Source organism: Zalophus californianus, chromosome 7 (genome assembly GCF_009762305.2).
Source record: "Zalophus californianus isolate mZalCal1 chromosome 7, mZalCal1.pri.v2, whole genome shotgun sequence".
NCBI lineage: Eukaryota > Metazoa > Chordata > Mammalia > Carnivora > Otariidae > Zalophus > Zalophus californianus.
In genome coordinates this window covers 116,587,678-116,605,941 of record NC_045601.1, presented here as the reverse complement: position 1 = coordinate 116,605,941, position 18,264 = coordinate 116,587,678, and the positions used below count along the sequence as shown (strand labels likewise).

Genomic DNA, 18,264 nt, shown 5'->3' with positions numbered 1-18,264 from the left:
GTGTGCTCTCTGGAAGGTCGGACCAGCGGCAAGGTCGCTGAGTGGAGGGGGCGGGGGTGGCTGAGATCAATGTCCTAGGAGAATGCGGTCCCTTTGAGCTCTTCATTGTTTCTTCAGCGCTCCCAGGTCTCACCGCGTGTTGCTTATTCCAGGAGAATGTAGCTCCCCTGGGCCACTCCTCCACTTCCTCTGCCCCATCCTCCCCAGGGCGCGGTCGCGATTCTCCATTGTCACCTGCATAAACCCGGGTGTCACGCATGGTTCCACCTTGGTTTCTCAGCAGCCGGCAGCCCCCGCGCCCCTCCCTCTGCTGCCAGACGCACTCTCAGGTTTACATCAAGACCCAATATCCTTGCCTTCTCTTCTGGAACCACAAGGGAGTCTTCTGTGTTTTGTTCAGTAGGTTGCGTCTAAATGTTGAAAATGATGGGGCGCCAGGGTGGCTCAGTCGTTAAGTGTCTGCCTTCGGCTCGGGTCCCTGGGATTGAGCCCCGCATCGGGCTCCCTGCTCAGCGGGGAGCCTGCTTCTCCCTCTCCCACTCCCCCCGCTTCTGTTCCCTCTCTTGCTGTCTCTCTCTCTGTCAAATGAATAAATAAAAAATCTTAAAAAAAAATAAATGTTGAAAATGATTAGAAGCAGATGTTTACACGATTTACACAGAGCTTGGACCTTACTGTGACTGTAGAACTTTATTCCCTGGGCTCCGTTCTCACCTCCAGTCTTCGGCACTGGTGCCTTTCAACCTTGTTGGAGCGGCGGAACTATTTGGGGGTGCCTTTATAGATTCATATTCCCCCGCCCCCCACCCCCACCCCCACCCCCACCCTCACTCCAGCCTGCTGAATAGATGCGGGACCTGTTATTTTAAAGAGAAGGAGCACCAGTGGGGGGAGGGGCAAAGGGAGACGGAGAGAGAATCTCAAGCAGACTCCCCGCTGAGCGCAGAGCCAGACACGGAGCTCCACCTCATGACCCTGAGATCATGACCTGAGCTGAAACCAACAGCTGGACGCACAGCCGACTGAGCCACCCAGGTGCCCTAGGAGTTTGTGTTTTTTAAAGCTCCCCCAGTGGCAGTGGCTTTTGAAGTGTTAGGGAACTTTAGTTTCAGGGAAGGTCACTGGACTTTGTTTACAACGTGAATATCTTCTTGTCTGCAACCCCACAAGCCTTGTGCCCCCTCAGCAGAGTGCATGTCGCCCAGCACACATAGCCCTGACTGTTGGAAACCTCCCTGGGCCCGGTCTCCTGGCCACCCTCCCATCCTTCTTCCTCTCTGCCCTCCTGCCCTGGGGTTTGGTGAGAAGAAAGGTTCCAGCCCCTTCTGGGGTTCTGACAGGGCTGCCTTTGGGCCAAAAGCACCATAGAAGTATGGAGGTGTGCCACAAACATTGTAGAGGACTCAAGTCATTTATTCATTCAACAAACATTTCCTGACACGTACTATGGGCCAGGCTCTAAGGGAGGATCTGTGTGAGAGAGAAAAAGACAAATTCAACAAGTCCTAAGGAGTCGGTTTCCAAGACAGAGATAGAAGAGTTGGGAGCTGGGAGGGGTCACGTCTAGCTTCCTTCCCAGTCCTGGGATGCTCCAGAGCAGTGTGTTTCATTCAAACACAGGCTCTGACCCATTAGTGGCTGTGGGAAATCCCTTTAGTGGGGCTCCACCATCCTTTAAAGACCAGAATAGAATTTGAATGCGTCACCATAGTAGGGGTCGTTCCTGTTTCATTCATTGTTCCTTCAACTCCTTCCTTCCTGTTAAATGAGTTCAGTGAGTTTTAAATGTGGTTATTGAAGCTTTCTTATTTCTAGAGATTCCATTTCGTTCTTTTTCAGTCTGTGATGTTACTCTTTATAGTTTCCTCTTCTCTGCAGGGATCCTCAAGCTTTCATGGATTTAAGCAGGGTAGGCATACTGTTCTACAGATGTTGTCTGTGCCTGGAGTCTCTTCCTGTCTGTTTCTACTGTCTGTTTGGTGGGTTGGTTCTCTCTCATGACAGCTAGTTCCCGAGACTTCCTGGCTAGCTTTGACTGTATGCTTGCTACTGCATATGAAAAAGTTGGTATGAGTGGTTGTGGACCAGGAGGAAGGTACCTTCCTCGGAAGAAGGTGTGCATATCCTGTTACCAGACCCGTGGGGCTCCGCCTGTCCAAGACTGCCCGAAGCCAGACTTGGATTTGGGGTTTCCTGCACCATCCAGGGGATTCCAACAGGGTTCTAGTTTCTGGAAGGAGGTGTTCTGCCTCGGGTTCAGCCTTCACTTGGGGGTGTAATCCTTTGGGGTCCCAGCTTACTGAACGGAGGGTCTCCTGATAGACTCCTACCTTCCATGGGCCTGGCCTTGGATTTCTGCCTCCTGTCACCTGATGAAGCCATCCACATAAAAAGTCTGTTTTCTGGGGCGCCTGGGTGGCTCAGTCGTTAAGCGTCTGCCTTCGGCTCAGGTCATGATCCCAGGGGCCTGGGATCGAGCCCCGCGTTGGGCTCCTTGCTCAGCGGGAAGCCTGCTTCTCCTTCTCCCTCTCCCCCTGCTTGTGTTCCCTCTCTCACTGTGTCTGTCTCTGTCGAATAAATAAATAAAATCTAAAAAAAAAAAAAAAAAAGCCTGTTTTCTGGAATCAGTGAATATCCTCAGGGTGAAAGTAGCTTGGGTGTTTCTACATCTTTCTAACTTCCCTTTGATCTTCGGCTCGGGCCCAGTAATTCTTCACTATTTTTCAGTTCTCTCAGAAGTCTTAAAATAATATCCATTGGAAAAATCCGGTTGTGTGAGTTGTCTTCTGGTTGGATTGGTCAAAGATATTATAACCACGGTTCTCAGCCCCGTCAGAGCCTGCCCTGCTTACCAGGGACAGAAGCAAGCCCCCATGTTGTTTCATGAAATGGTGATCCAGAAATGTCTTTCCTCGGTGAGTCAGTTCAGAAAAGCTTGAGAACTTCTGCTCTAGGGCGACCTGGGGCAGCATCTCTCTTTTCTTCTGTTCTCCTTTCTGGATTGGGAGTGGTTGGGTGGGGGTGCAGGGAGACCAGGGAGCTCACGATCCCCCAGGCCTGTGGGCTCCAGGCTCACGCAGACCCAGGGTCCTGGCCTGCCCCCTCCCTTCCCAGCTCGCCAGACCCACAGTGTGACTTGCTGCTCTCACTTCACTGTCCCCTCCACGTGGCGCCCTCTTGCCCTTCCCTCCACCTGCAGTGCCTCATCCCTCTCCTCCCTCCTTGGCTATAAATTCAGGTCCCATCTCATCCACACGGGAGGAGAGGCGTTTCTAGATTCATGTGTTCATCCAGCAGGAATTCGCTGAGCCCCGGGCTAGGCGCTGGGGACACGGTGATGAGCCCCACGTGGCCCTGCCCACCTGCAGATGAGCCTGTCAGAACCAGAGCGTGCTTTAATATTAATAAGTGGAATTCAAAAATAATACAACCGATGCATATCTATATTTATGTCAAATAAAATGGGGGGGTCCAGGACCAGGGTCTGAGGGAGCCTGGAGCTGGGGGGAGGGAGCGAGGCCAATATAATGTCCTAAGGGCGAGAAAAAAGAGACATAAAAGGAAGGCAATTTCTAATGAAGTAATACGCGTCTCAGAAGTGGATGTCAGGCACAACTAGAAGGCCCAAAGACGCAGTCGGAGCTTGCCTGTGAATCATGACTAGGGCAACCACAAACACAAGCATCTGGCACGGCCACCAGTGATGCGTTCTCCGAAACAGGAAAAAAAAAAAAAAAAAGAAAGGAAAAGAAAAAACCAACTCCTGGTAAAGTTTGAACAACACAAAGGACAACACAGATTCCCTCAGCTTATATCTGAGTTGCATTTCTGAAAAATTCCCTGTTTGCTAAAACCAGGCAAAAAATCCTTTGTGTTTCTGTGTGCCGCTTTGGGCCCAGAGCACTGCCCGCAGTGGTCCACCGGTGAGTGTGTGGCAGGATGTTCCTGCAGGCGTCGTGCCGGATGATCTTTATGGTGCCGGTGTCCAGCATCCCTGTCCTGCCCACTAAATGCTGGCTGTTACCTCTCTCGGGACCACCCCCCTTCCCCGCTTTGCCAAACAATCCCTGGCGTGGGTCACTGCTCTGACCGGCTGGAAACCGGTGGCCTCGAGGTGGTAAGTGGGGGGCCCTGGGGGGCCCTGGGGAGGCCTGGGTGCGCCAGCCCAGCCTGAAGAAGCAGGAGGACTTCTTGGAGGGGGTGACACCTGAGCTTCTTCTTGAGGGCTAAGCAGATGCTTGTGAAGACCTACTCTGTCCAACGAAATGAGTGCTTATTTCCAGAATCAATGCCCGCTCCTGCTGGTGGTGTCAAGGTGGGCCAGGCAGGGCAGGCCTTGGTTACCCTATCCACTTATGGAATTGTTATTTCCCCCGCTCCCTTCAAGGAAGTTTCTCTGAACTTGACTTAGTCTCTTTTCCGGATGGCACCAGGGGGCTGCGTGCTCATGGGCTGGATAGAAAATCCAGTTTTGCCTTTATTTTGTTTTGTTTTGTTTTTTTAAAGATTTTATTAATTTATTTGAGACAGAGAGAGAGAGAGGGCACAAGTGGGGAGGAGGGTCAGAGGGAGAGGGAGAAGGAGAAGCAGACTCCCTGCTGAGCAGGGAGCCCAACTTGGGGCTCGATCCTGGGACCCTGGGATCATGAGCTGAGCTGAGCTGAGGGCAGACGCTTAACCGACGGAGCCACCCAGGAGCCCCCAGCTTTGCTTTTAGTTCCTGGTGGCTGGATGACCAGCTTTGACCAGAGCAGGCACCTAGCCTTCCTTTGGAGGGCAGAAGAAAAGGGCCAGAAGGAAGGGCACCACAGCATAGCCATCCGCCCTTCTGGGCGCCGTGCGGCTGGAGCCTGTGCAGGCGTGGAGGCCCAGCCCTGCAGCATGAGGGGGGTCTTAGAGGCCACGAACCCGACCCCTTGTCCAGGCTGTGATTCCCTCCTGTGACGGGGAACTCATTGCCTCGCAGCGTAGCCCATGCCATTGGTAACCCGGCCCAGCCACTTGAGCCAGCCCTTCACCGTGACCCAGAATCCTCCATCCCCTGCCGCCACACTTCAGAATAGGGTTTTCCAACTCATGCTTCCTTCGGATAAGTAGAAACATCGGCACCCTCTCTGGAGTTTGGGCTTACGAAAATCATAGGTGTTTTGTCTGCTTTCCAAAATAAAAATCGGAATAGTGAACCTGTTTGTGGAATTTTGAGGGGCCCGGTCTTAGGTCAAGGTCCCTGGAAGCAGAGCCAATGGAGGAGGGGTCTCTGGAGGACATAGTGAGGGAGGCTTGCTCATTCAGGGCAGAGGAAGAGCCAAGCAAGGATGTGGTTTCAGGGCGATGCTGCCGGCAGCTGGGGAGTGACCAGCACCTCGCAGAGGTCACCCCCAGAGGCCAGACGATTCTGAGATGCTCCTGGGGGGCCGGGGAGGGGGGGATGTAACTTCCCAGGCATCTGTGGGCAAGATGGCAGTGGGTCAGAGAAGGATGCAGGTATTAGCTGTCAGCCACCAATGTCCACAAAAGCGGGCACAGACGGGGCATGGGTGGGGGTCCAAAGGCCTCTGATAAATCTCTCATGGGGAAGAGGGCATGTGTCTGCCTCCCAGGTGAGATCCTGCCCTCATGCCTTCTCCCAAGTTCTTCGGGGTTCTTCCAACCACTACCTCTCCATCCAAGTGGGGCAGGAGGGTGGAGAGGGATGGAGAGAGCGGAGGTGGGATTTGGGGGCCAGGTGGCAGGCCGAGCGCCGCACGAACTGATCTCCCCTCCTTTGCCTGCCCTCCCACAGACTGCCTCTTCAAGGTGTGTCCCATGAACCGCTACTCGGCCCAGAAGCAGTACTGGAAGGCCAAACAGACCAAGCAGGACAAGGAGAAGATTGCCGATGTGGTGCTGCTCCAGAAGTTGCAGGTGGGTATGTGTGCAGGTGAGCACCTGTGTATGTGCGTCAGGGATCTGGGTGCGTCAGGGATCTCTGCTTATCAGAGCCAAAGGGGCCCCGTGGCTGAGTCCAAATCGGTGTGTGCGGTTGTGAATGAGATGAGAGAGGGGAAGTAGAGTGCCTTCCCAGTGATCCACTCGTCTATATGACCCTTTGTGCCAATTAGAAGGAGGTGCTCCTTCCTCCAGGCTGGTGTAGCCCTCTGCCCAGGGCACATGGCTCAGTGAGTGAAATGTGGACTAGATTTCAGCTCCCACCCAGCCCTTTAGCTGGGCACCATGGTGCAGTGAACAACCTGTACAGCTGTCCATGGAGTTACGAGTAGTTCCTGGTGACAGTGGTTCCAGGGAACCTGACTTGAGAACCAGTCTTAACCTCCTCCCTCATTTTATAGAGTTGGATCCTGGGGCCCTTAGAGGGGGCTGGGCTGTCCATGCTTATCCAGTGAGTTTGTGGTAGGGCCTGAATGGCCCCCGGTCTCTGATCCACCTTGGGCTCGTTGGACACCTGGACAGTGCACAATGTAAGGGCCTGGGTGGTTGCTCGTGGGCCTCTTGGGGGCAGTGGCTCACTTGACATCCTAGATAATCCTCTCTGGACAGACCTCAGGGCCTCAAGCCCAGTCCCCATGGAAAAGAAAGTAGGAGGCTTTGGCCGTGCTCAACAGCTTGGCAGCCTGTTTCTGAGGCCCTCCCTCAGGCCTGGTGTGCCTCTCCCTGTCATGTAAACCTTGCTTCCTCGTGTTCCCTTCCCTGAGGAGGTGGGTGTGAAATGGGGGAGGGGCAGGCCTAACCCCAGAGCTGTGAACTGGGCTGGAAAGAGAGGACCGCCTGAGCTCTGTTATAAGTACCCCATCTTTCTTCCTGGGCTGGGGCTGTCACAGGCGTCCTTCCTGCTGCCGACATAGGCCAAGGCTGAACTGGGGATCTGGCCTGGGTGTAGGGTGTTTCCATGTGCGCAGACACACACACATGTGGTCATATGGTCACACACTGTAGATTTGTGGGAAGTCACGTGGTATGGGGCGAGTTTCCCCAACAGCCACCCTCGCCCCAGCCTCGGTCATGAGACCTGGGTAATGGGGCAGAGGAGCCAGTACTTTCAGGGAGTGCCATTCTGATGGAGGAGACAGAACCCTGTTTCCAGGAACTCCCAATCTGATGGAGGAGATAGTCAGTCTGTCCTTAGGCAGCTTCCAGGCTAATGTGACAGAAGTGCCTGAAAAGGGCCCTTAATGGGAAGTCAACCAAACCCTGAGGGCCACTAGGGTAGGATCTGTCAGATCTGGGTGTGGCCCACCAGTGAGGGCTCCCTGAAGGCAGTGGCTAGGAGCCCATACAGTTTTGGGAGGAGGAGGTGGAGGAGGAAGAGGAGGAAGGAGCACCAGGCACATCTGTCAGGGTTTGGGCTGGGGCAGGGGTCCTGTGTTGGGGGCATCAGGACTCTGCTATGATGGGGGTAGTGAGGCACAGCTTAGGTTGTCGGTTGGTGGTGTCAAAGGGCATAGGGAGCTCAAGGGCCTGCTGGCATGTCCCCTCCCGAGGAGGTGGGGGGGGAGGGGCAGGGGATCAGGGTTCCCCTGGGCTGCGTACTCCACACTCTTGAGTATAAGTCCCTCATCAACAGACGGGGAGGGGATAGGCCACATGGCCTCTGGGGGGGGGTCACCCTGGGTACAGTGCCAAGAGCTGTGTGTGTGTGTGTGTGTGTGTGTGTGTGTGTGTGTGTGTGTGTGTGTATGCGTACGCACGTGTGGGGTAGGGGACGTGGCCCCGCAGGACTGCTCCTTCCGAGCCTGCCTTCCACCTGTCTGCGTGCGTCTGCACAGCATGCAGCCCAGATGGAGCAGAAGCAGAACGACACGGAGAACAAGAAGGTGCACGGGGACGTGGTGAAGTACGGCAGTGTGATCCAGGTGAGACCCACTGGCAATCGCCCCCTGGAGACGCTGGGCTGGTGTGGGGGCGGGCGGCAGTTGGCATGCCCTCTGGGGCTTGTGTCCCAAGCAGGTGGCCTGGGGACTGTCTCCGTGACCGTATACTGCTTCTGTGTGTGCCTCCTGCCCCGAGTAGTTGTGCCCATGCGCACGTTCTCAGCACACTGGTCACCAGCACAGATCCTGGAGCCCGAGTTCCAGTTTTGGCTCTGGGACCTCGGGTGCCTCTGATTCCCCATCTGTAAAATCAGGCTGGTGATAGTACTTCCTTTTTGGTCGTTGTAAGATGACATGAATTAATACAAAGTATTTAGAAATGCTGGTTTACTTCTTTTGTGATCACCCGGGTGCCTGACTGGGGGCGTGTGTTTGTGTGTGTGGTTGCGTGCATCTCAATTTGTGTGTTTATGTCTGTGTATCTGACACTGTAGGTGTGTCCAGTTGTGACCAAGGTCCAGTGGGCCCCCCAGAGCCCCCCTCTTTGCTGGGCTGGCCTCAGAGGGCCTGGAGCCTTCACCCGCCCCCCAGAGCCCCCCTCTCTGCTGGGCTGGCCTCAGGGGGCCTGGCGCCCTCACCTGCCCCCCCGCCCCCAGAGTCCCCTTCCCTGCTGGGCTGGCCTTGGAGGGCCCAGCGCCCTCACCTGCACCCCACCCGCCCCCCAGAGGCCCCCTCCCTGCTGGGCTTGCCTCGGAGGGCCCGGTGCCCTCACCCGCACCCTGCCCGCCCCCCAGAGCCCCCTTCCCTGCTGGGCTGGCCTCGGGGGGCCCGGCACCCTCACCCGCACCCTGTCCATCCCCCAGAGCCCCCCTCCCTGCTGGGCTGGCCTCGGGGGGCCTGGCGCCCTCACCCACACCCTGCCCACAGCTCCTGCACATGAAGAGCAACAAGTATCTGACAGTGAACAAGCGGCTTCCGGCCCTGCTGGAGAAGAACGCCATGCGGGTGACTCTGGACGGAACGGGCAACGAGGGCTCCTGGCTCTTCATCCAGCCCTTCTGGAAGCTGCGGAGCAACGGCGACAATGTAAGGACCGGCCAGGGCTGGAGGGGTCAGCTGCCGGGGGGACCAGGCTGCAGCTCCAGAGTGGCTTCTATAGGGTCTCCGATGTGGGGACTGGCTGAGGTTGTGCCCATTTCTTAGAGGGGCAGACTGAGATCAGAGAGAGGCCTGCAGGTCTGGCCCTTCCCATCTGTGCCCTGTTCTGCCCACGCCCGTAGGTGGTGGTGGGGGACAAGGTGATCCTGAATCCTGTCAACGCGGGGCAGCCTCTGCACGCCAGCAACTATGAGCTCAGTGACAACGCGGGCTGCAAGGAGGTGAGTGGCCGCCGGGGCCCCTGAGGGCACAGACATCCCCTCCTCGCCCTGCTCCGGTCCTCGGTCCTCAGGTGCTCTGCTTCTGCCCCATGCAGACGTGCCTCCTCGTGCTCTGACGGGAGCTGGGCTGGTCCGCCCCTCACCCCAGGCCTTTCCCCACAGCCTCCAACTGCTTGGGGGTCTGGCAGGCATCAGGGTTCTCTCGGCCCTTCCGCAGGTCAACTCCGTGAACTGCAACACCAGCTGGAAGATCAACCTGTTCATGCAGTTCCGAGACCACCTGGAGGAGGTGTTGAAAGGGGTAAGGACCTCCCACCCCCACAGCTGCCACCTGTCTGCTGGCTGCCCAGCCCCTCCCCCGCAGGGCCCCCTTCCCCCACCTCCCTGTACCCAGCTCTGCTCCTTGCCTGACCCTCCCTTCCATGCGCCCCCTTCTCTGGCTCTGCACCCTCTTCAGCCTCCCTCCACCCCCCAGCACCCCAGCACCCCAGACCCCCGCCCTCCCCCACAAGCTGGACTACCCCTTCTCTTGTCTCTGGACTCATAGCCTCCCTCTCCATCCTTTCTGGGTCCTGGCTAGCCTCCGTTTTTTTCTCTTACTAAGGGTGTGCCAGTGGACTAGGGGTCCCCGTCCCCTCACCTTGGGGGCCAAGATCCTTTGAGCACCCTGTCCCTTCCCCCACACTGGCTCCGTGGCCCCAGGCCAGGTGCCCTGCCCTTTGCCCTGTGGCCTCTTAGGCAAGGGCCTGAGGCTGCTGAGTCAGGGCCTGCGCCCTGGTTCCAGACCCACTGGCGTGGGTGCTAGGACATAGGGGTTGGCAGGCGCTGAGGGGTTCAGCCTGCCGGACACAGTACTGCTGGGGAAATACCATGGTAATGACTTAGGGAGGGAGCAGAGCGAGGGGCAAGGAGGGCTGGAGAGACCGCTAGACAAGCCCTTAAAACAAGATGTGGGGGAGAGAGGGGGGCTCAGAGGTTTAAGTGGGGTTTCAGGGGGTAGAACGAGCCTATTGGGGGGTAGGTCGTATATAGAAGGGCAGATTTGGGGGGTAGCAGAGAGGGTGGGACTCCTCAGCTAGGGGAATTGGCAGGCACCTGGCCATGAAAGGGACATATAGGGACAGGTGACAGGTCTGAGAGCAGCCACCTGAGGAGGCTGGCTGCCCTGTGTTCATTGCATCTTCCCCTGCCGAGAAGCCTGCAGTGTTCCCCCTTACCCTCTGCTCCCAGGCGGGCTGCTCTGTCAGACTGTACTGCCCCCGCAGGCTGCCGCAGCCCCCTCCCACCTCCCAGGCTATTTCCGTCTGCCCATGCTCTGTCCAAATGCCTTTCTCTCCCTCCCTGAAGCCTGCACATCATCCACATAGCAATCAAGCCTCAGCCTGTGTGCCACCTCCTCCCGGAAGACTTCTCTGATTACACATTCCCGCTCCCAAATCTGTGTGGACCTTAGAAAATGAACCATCATTGGGCCGAACCCCATGGTGCGGCCTGGACTGGTTTCGGTGACTGTCATGGCTTTGATGTTAGAGGCCAGGCAACCTGGAAGTGAGATTTGAGTGTGCAGAGCTCACCCCTTTTTTGGCTCTCGCCCTGTACTGCGTGGATACAGAGGTCATGAGGTTCTGCCAAAGTAACTGGCTTAATCTATGTATCTTCGCTTGCTCGCTCGCTCGCACATTCACTCCACAGGTGGGCACAGGGTAGGAAGTGTGGTGGAAAGGTGAGAGCTCCGGAGCTGCACCACGGATTCATGTCCCCTTTGCCACTAGCTGTGTGACCCTCGGCAGGACACTTAGCTTCTCTGCCTGGGTCTCTCCACCTGTAAAATGGGGATAGTGATATAGGTACCCGGGCAGTCGTGTGAGGATGAGGTGAGGAAGTCCACGTAAAGGGCTCATGCAGCGGCTAGCACGTGGGAAACGTGCAGTGTTTCATTATACAAATTATAGCCCTCGCAATTTCTGCAAGTATCCCCACTTTGCACAAGAGGAGCCTGAGGCTCAGAGATGGTAAGGGACTTATCCAAGGTCACACAGCTTGGGAAGCAGAACCAGGGTCCAAACTTGATCTCTGTGTCCAAAGCTCCGGAGATGAATAGGCCACAATCTCTGCACTCCAGCTGTTCCAGGCCTGTGGGAGCAGAGGAAATGGGCAAGAATTACCCATATTCAGGCAGAAGGGGCCCTAGGGAGGTGCAGCCATGCCCCTGAGGGGACCCCAGGAGGTTATACCCCTCCTGCGTTCATAGAGGGGGTGACTTGAGATTGGCCTTCAGAGGTCAGGTGGGGTTACTAGAGGTACGAATCAGGGAAGGAGATAGCCAAGGGTGGGCTTGACATCGGAGGCTGGGGAAGGTTCTGGATAAGAGCATGTCCCGCCCCAGTCGTCTAGAGGCTCTGGATTTGGGGTGTGGGCAGAGCGCCTGGCTGAGGGGCTGGCCCCTGGCCCTGGCCACCCTCTGGTGGGGCTCAGCACGCATCTTGCCCTCTGCTTGCTGCTCTGAAAGGAGCAGGAGGGGCCGCGCCAGCCGTGCCTGCATCTGAGGGCTGGGGGCGTGGGGGGTGGGGCGGGGGCGGCGGCAGGGGACTGGCCCCCCAGTAAGGTCCCGGCCCGTCCTGAGCCCGTGACCCATGGCTGCAGGGAGATGTGGTGCGGCTGTTCCACGCGGAGCAGGAGAAGTTCCTGACGTGTGACGAGTACAAGGGCAAGCTGCAGGTGTTCCTGCGCACCACGCTGCGCCAGTCCGCCACCTCGGCCACCAGCTCCAACGCCCTCTGGGAGGTGGAGGTCAGAGCTTGCTTCTTACCCAGGACCCAGCCCTCCTCACCAGCCCTGGGCCCTGCCCCCTCTTCTTTTCCCGTCACCCTGGAGGGTAGGAGGTATAGAGTCGGGGCCAGGGGGTGGGGGGCGGGGGGGGGCGGGGAGTTCCGGGTGCTTCTTACCCAGAGCTCTCCAGGCCTCCCCAGGGCCCGAGCTACCGCTCCCTGGCCAGTCTCCCTTTCCTGCCTCACCCCTGCACCCCACAGGTGGTCCACCATGACCCCTGCCGTGGGGGAGCTGGCCACTGGAACGGCCTGTACCGCTTCAAGCACCTGGCCACAGGCAACTACCTGGCCGCCGAGGTGAGTGGGGAGGTAGAGGGTGCCCTGGGAGCTCGGGCTGCGTGGGCACGTGGGTGCACAGGAGCCTGTGAGCCGGTGCACGTCTGCACACATAGACACACGTGTCTGTGGACCCTGGCTTATCTGCACTCTTGCATTAAACAAATACTATCAAATAAGCGCGTGCCTGCAAATAAGCCTCATGAACATTACTGTACCCCTACTATGTGCCATGAGCTATTCTGGGCACTGGGGAATCACCAGCGAGCCAGGTTCCCACTCCTCGTATAACTTACGTTCCGCGTGTCTGTCTGTCCACAGAATGCAGGCTTGTGTATACTAGGGCATATTTTGTGTGTGTGTGTGTGTGTGTGTGTGTGTGTGTGTGTGTGTGTTGATCTGTGGGTCCATGAAGAGGGGCATGAAGGGCAGGACCTGGGGGCTCTCATTGGTGGCTTCTTCAGGAGCGACTTGGGCTCTATTAGTGCTGGGGTGGGCACCCCTGGGAGGGTGGGGGCTCCCTATGTGGACCTTGTTTTGGGCTGGGGGTCATGTGAGCATAGCTCAGTGTCCAGTAGCTGCCCCCATCTTGTGTCTCTGTCCAGGAGAACCCCAGCTACAAGGGTGATGCCTGTGATCCCAAGGCAGCAGGAATGGTGAGGACCAGAGCAGGGCTCCAGGGCCTGGGGAAGAGGGAGCGGTGGGGGTTGGCCAGGAAACCCTGGGAAGTGAGCTGGAGGGAGAAGGCCTCTCAGGTGGGATCCCAGCTGGTTTCGGGGGGCCCGAGAGGAGGGAGGTGATTCTGCCTGAGCTGGGGTCCTTATCCCAGGGTGCTCAGAGTCGTGTAGGTCGCCGGAACGCTGGGGAGAAGATCAAGTACCGCCTGGTGGCTGTGCCCCACGGCAACGACATCGCCTCCCTCTTTGAGCTGGACCCAACCACGTTGCAGAAAACCGACTCCTTTGTGCCCCGGTGAGTAGGTGCCGTGTGCCTGGGGGCTGATGGGGGCGCCCAGGCTGTGCCGTCCTAGCCCTGGGCTGCCTGCATCCCACACTCCTCTGTCCTCCCGAGCTCCTCTGGCCTCAGGACCTGCCTGTCCCGTGCCTCTGGGGACCGAGCTCTCAGAGCTGTGGGCAGCTGACCACCACCAAACACATGCCATGTGCCGGGCCCTGGGTTCAAAACGCCTTCTCTCCAGCGTTCTTTATCAGGCACCTGTCCCCGTCTCTCTGCACACTCAAGCACAGGCTGCATGAGTTTGTCCACGGCACACGGCGGGGCGGAGGGGAGGGACCTGGGCTCCCTGGTCTTTAAGGCTCCCCAACCCTAGATGCTAGGATGTAACATCAAGATTCCCGGGTGTCAGTCGGGCTTTGGCATTTACTAGCTCTCTGACCTCAGTCCCTTTGCCCTGACTGCCTGATCTGTCAAGTGGGCATATCAAGTTACCCATAACAGGGCTGATGGGAGACGTAATGGAGTCATTCAGTGTAGGCCCACCAGCCCTTACCTGAAGCTCTTGGGGCCAGGTGCCTTTTGAGATTCAGATTGTTTTTCATTTCAGAAAGGTAATTACATTTCATAATCAGAGATAAGAGTGTTTCTGCTCTGAGACACATGCGTCATGACGCGAAGTGGGATCAATAGTCTAAATAGTCTCATTTGTCCAAATGAATCTTGGTTTCAAGTTTACAAACAAGCCTGGGCTTTCGGAGCGCTCTGGGTTTGGGAGCGCAGGCGAGGCACATGGGTCGGAACAGCACAGAGCCTGAGGGCTGCTTGCTGGCCACTCTCCTCGGGCTTGGGCTCCTCGCCCGGAGGGGACCGGTTCCCCTGTCCCATGGCCGTGGAGTTGGGTGGAGATGTGGCGCCAGTGTGGGGCAGGGCAGGCCGACAGCGGGGATGCGCTCTGAGGCCCGCCCCCTGTGCCCTGCCCCCGGTCCCACCTGCAGGAACTCCTACGTCCGTCTGCGGCACCTGTGCACCAACACGTGGATCCAGAGCACCAATGTGCCCATCGACATCGAGGAGGAGCGGCCCATTCGGCTCATGGTGCGAGCCGGCCGGGGCTGCGGGGCTAGGGCCTTGGCTTGTCCCCAGATGCCCTGCTGACCTCTTTTCCCTGCAGCTGGGCACCTGCCCCACCAAGGAGGACAAGGAGGCCTTTGCCATTGTGTCTGTGCCAGTGTCCGAGATCCGAGACCTGGACTTTGCCAACGATGCCAGCTCCATGCTGGCCAGTGCCGTGGAGAAACTCAACGAGGGCTTCATCAGCCAGAATGACCGCAGGTGGGCCGCACGGCAGGGTCCTCAAGGGGTCTGCATTTCATGAACCCAAGAGTCACAAAGCAGAAGCCGGGCAGGCTTGGCTGGCTGGGGTCGGGGAGACAGAGGTGGGGACTTGTTCCGGCAGGTTCTGGTGGACCCTGGGGCCCTTACCTCATGTATTGCTCATGTACTCCCAGAACTCACCGTGATGATGGGTTGAGGCTCACAGAGGTTAAGAGACTTGTCCACGGTCACACGGCTAGTAAGTGGCAGGGTCAGGACGGAAATGCAGAGCCCTTCACCCCGAACACCTTGTGCCCTGTTGTTCCTTTCCAGATCGGAGTATACTGAGAATCTTTGTCTCGGGGGCATTTTAGAATCCAGGGTGGGTGGGGTGAGGTGTGTGTTTTGAGAGCCTTTTGGGGTAAAGCTGAGGAGAGAAGTTGAAGGCCGATGACAGGCTCTGTGCTTTGGATAGCAGGGTGGGCGAGTGACCTGATGAGAGCATGTTTGGGGCAGGGCTGGTTGCCCGTGAGGGGGCGTTTCCCAGTGTCGGTGCCTCACACTTGTCATCACTGGTGTCCCTTCATGAAGGTTTGTCATCCAGCTGCTGGAGGACCTGGTGTTCTTCGTCAGCGACGTCCCAAACAATGGGCAGAATGTGCTGGACATCATGGTCACCAAGCCCAACCGGGAACGGCAGAAGTTGATGAGGGAGCAGAATATCCTCAAACAGGTGCGTGTGCACATGTGTGGGGGAGGGGCCGGGTGTCCAGAACAGGAGCCTTTTCCCATCTGCCCTGGAGCTTCCGTCTCTCTGCAGCTTCTCTTCACCCCTTTTTAGAAAATGAGTATTTGTTGAGCACTGACCACATGCCAGGCACTACCCTAAGCGCCCTACACGTACTGGCTTGGTGGATCCTCTCCACCGGGGGAGGTACTGTTATTACCCCCATGTTACCTGTGAGGGGACTAACGCATAGAGGTTGGAGTAACTTGACCCTGAGTATGCAGCTAGGAAGTACCAGGGCAGGATTTGAACTCAGGATGTCGGGTTGAGAAGTTATGCCTTTTTTTTTTTAAAGTAAGCTTTACGCCCATGTGGGGCTTGAACTCCAACCTGGAGACCAAGAGTCGCATGCTCTACAGATTGATCCAGCCAGGTGCCCTAGAACTTGTGCTTTAAGTTTTAAAATAGGGTAGGGGCGCCTGGGTGGCTCAGTTGGTTAAGCGGCTGCCTTCGGCTCTGGTCATGATCCTGGGGTCCTGGGATCGAGCCCCACGTCCGGCTCCCTGCTCAGTGGAGAGCCTGCTTCTCCCTCTCCCTCTGCCTGCCACTCTGCCTACTTGTGCTCTCTCTCTATCTGTTGAATAAATAAATAAAATCTTAAAAAAAAAATAGGGGGCACCTGGGTGGCCCAATCAGTTAAGCGTCTGCCTTTAGCTCAGGTCATGATTTCAGGGTCCTGGGACTGAGTCCTGCATCCTGCTCCCTGCTCAGCGGAGAGTTTGCTTCTCCCTCTCCCTCTGCCCTTCCCCGCTGTTCCTGCTCTCTCTCTCTCTCTCTCTCTCAAATAAATAAATAAAATTAAAAAAAATATTTTTTCTGGGGCGCCTGGCTGGCTGAGCCAGTCTGTGGTGTGTGACTCTTGATCTCAGCCCCGTGCTGGGTGTGGAGATTACTTAAAAAAATATTTTTTCTAAGTTTTGATTGTGAAACTTTTTTTTTTTTTTACGATTTTATTTATTTATTTGACAGAGCGAGAGAGAGAGAGAGAGCATAAGCAGGGGGAGTGGCAGGCAGAGGGAGAGGGAGAAGCAGGCTCCCCGAGGAATAGGGAGCCCGATGCGGGACTCCATCCCAGGACCTCGGGATCATGACCTTAGCGGAAGGCAGCCGCTTAACTGACTGAGCCACCCAGGCGCCCCACATTAACGTTTTTCTGATGAGACAGGCTTGCGTCTGGTCTCTCGGGCTCTGGCCACACCAGCCCGGCCTGCCTTTTTTCTCTTAACTTCAGACCCCTGAGCTGTGGCAGCCCCGAGCTCTTCCCCCGGACGCTGAGCCAGGCCCAGGATCTGAGCTGGGATTAGTCATGTGGGGACGGGTGGCTGAGGCCCACGGTGGGATCCCAGCCCAAAGAAGGGAGTGGGGGCTGGAGGTGGGGCCGATGGTGGATGGGCTGGGGTCTCAGTCCAGCTTAGAATCAGCTTGGGGTTCATGTCGGTGTGGCTTTGGGGCAGGGTGACTTTGGGGCCGAGGGTTCCTGGGATAATGAGGAGTGCAGGCGGGTATAGGGGGATCGCTGCTCGTGTTCTCCCCCAGATCTTTGGCATTCTGAAGGCCCCTTTCCGTGACAAGGGGGGTGAGGGCCCCCTGGTGCGGCTGGAGGAGCTGTCAGACCAGAAGAACGCCCCCTACCAGCACATGTTCCGTCTGTGCTACCGGGTGCTGAGGCATTCCCAGGAGGATTACCGCAAGAACCAGGTGCGCTGCCTCAACCCGCCGGAGCCTTCCAGGCCCTGGCGGCCCCACTCACCCGCTCACCGGCTTGCTCACCCCCTCACTCCTGCTTTTGTTCACTCAGCAAGTAGTTTCGGACGTGCACAGCCGCTGTGTGCCAGGCACTGTTTTTGGCCCCGCGGATACAGCAGGGAACCAGACAGTAGGGCCAGCTTCGTGGGTGTGCAGTCGGGCTCCGTGCTCGGAAGGGCCTTGAGCTGGGTTTGATGCTCTGCTGTGGCCATCTTGAAAGTCTTGGCTTTTGAAGAAGGGTCCTGCTGTCTCATTTTGCACAGGGCCCCACAAATTATGCAGCCGGTCCAGCCAGACAATATCCTCCCTCACAGAGGCTTCACTCTGGTTGGGAGACAGGCTATGAGCTGAAGAACTCTGTTGTGGAAACCCACTCAGCTGCCCAGAGCGAGTTTCCTCTCCCAGACCTCCACCCGGCTAGTCGGAGTCCCCTGCCTGGGATGTGGGTCCCCATCCCCAGGTCTGGGGCGGTGTGCTGGAGCAGAGCCGGGCTCCCCACCACTCAGCTCGTCTGTTCTCCAGGAGCACATTGCCAAGCAGTTTGGGATGATGCAGTCCCAGATCGGCTATGACATCCTGGCGGAAGACACCATCACCGCCCTACTGCACAACAACCGCAAGCTCCTAGAGAAGCACATCACCAAGACCGAGGTGGAGACCTTCGTCAGCCTTGTGCGCAAGAACCGGGAGCCCAGGTGAGCCCGCCCGCCTCCCCTGCTGTGCCCGCTCCTTTCTCCTTCCCGGTGGTCCTCCCAGGGTACAGAGGCGGCGGGTACTGCTGGTTAAAATAGTGAAAAACCATTGCCTCCAGCGGTAAAGTGTCACGTGTCTGAGGGCCTGGCCTCTGCAGCCCCTCCCTGGGACCCTTCCCAAATGTGGCCCAATCTTGCAGCCAGGGGGTTGATGCCCGGTTCAGCAGAAGCCCCAAGACCCTCCTCTGGTGACAAAGTCGATGCCTGTGTTGAACCAGTTGTCCTTGTGCCCCCTTTACCCTGATCCCCGGGAACCCTAGGCAGCCTCCCCCTGCCCCGGGGTGATCAGCGAGACGCCCATGACTTGTCCGTCCCTGGGCAGCGGGGCCCATCTCCCAAGCAGTAACTGGTTCTGGGGAGCTGGGTCTGCCAGCTGGGGAAGGGGGAGGGTGGGCTTCATCCCCACCAGGGAGCAGC

At 57.4% G+C, this 18,264-nt stretch overlaps 1 protein-coding gene across 3 annotated transcripts in view; it reads left to right on the top strand.

The window, feature by feature from the left end:
• The window catches only part of ITPR3 (inositol 1,4,5-trisphosphate receptor type 3), a 66,652-nt gene that overhangs the window by 20,408 nt on the left and 27,980 nt on the right, over positions 1 to 18,264 (top strand). For 2 of the 3 annotated variants that reach the window (XR_004820211.1, XM_035728560.1), the window contains exons 4-17: positions 5,783 to 5,904; positions 7,764 to 7,850; positions 8,736 to 8,894; positions 9,089 to 9,187; positions 9,405 to 9,488; positions 11,831 to 11,977; positions 12,217 to 12,312; positions 12,897 to 12,947; positions 13,121 to 13,263; positions 14,244 to 14,343; positions 14,420 to 14,580; positions 15,154 to 15,295; positions 16,886 to 17,047; positions 17,618 to 17,790. Coding sequence is in view for 2 of the 3 variants with exons in the window: in XM_035728560.1 (XP_035584453.1) it covers positions 5,783 to 5,904; positions 7,764 to 7,850; positions 8,736 to 8,894; positions 9,089 to 9,187; positions 9,405 to 9,488; positions 11,831 to 11,977; positions 12,217 to 12,312; positions 12,897 to 12,947; positions 13,121 to 13,263; positions 14,244 to 14,343; positions 14,420 to 14,580; positions 15,154 to 15,295; positions 16,886 to 17,047; positions 17,618 to 17,790 (1,726 nt within the window). In the remaining variant the exon portion in view is untranslated. The remainder of the gene's footprint in view (positions 1 to 5,782; positions 5,905 to 7,763; positions 7,851 to 8,735; positions 8,895 to 9,088; positions 9,188 to 9,404; positions 9,489 to 11,830; positions 11,978 to 12,216; positions 12,313 to 12,896; positions 12,948 to 13,120; positions 13,264 to 14,243; positions 14,344 to 14,419; positions 14,581 to 15,153; positions 15,296 to 16,885; positions 17,048 to 17,617; positions 17,791 to 18,264) is intronic. The other variant, XM_035728561.1, reaches the window with a different exon arrangement.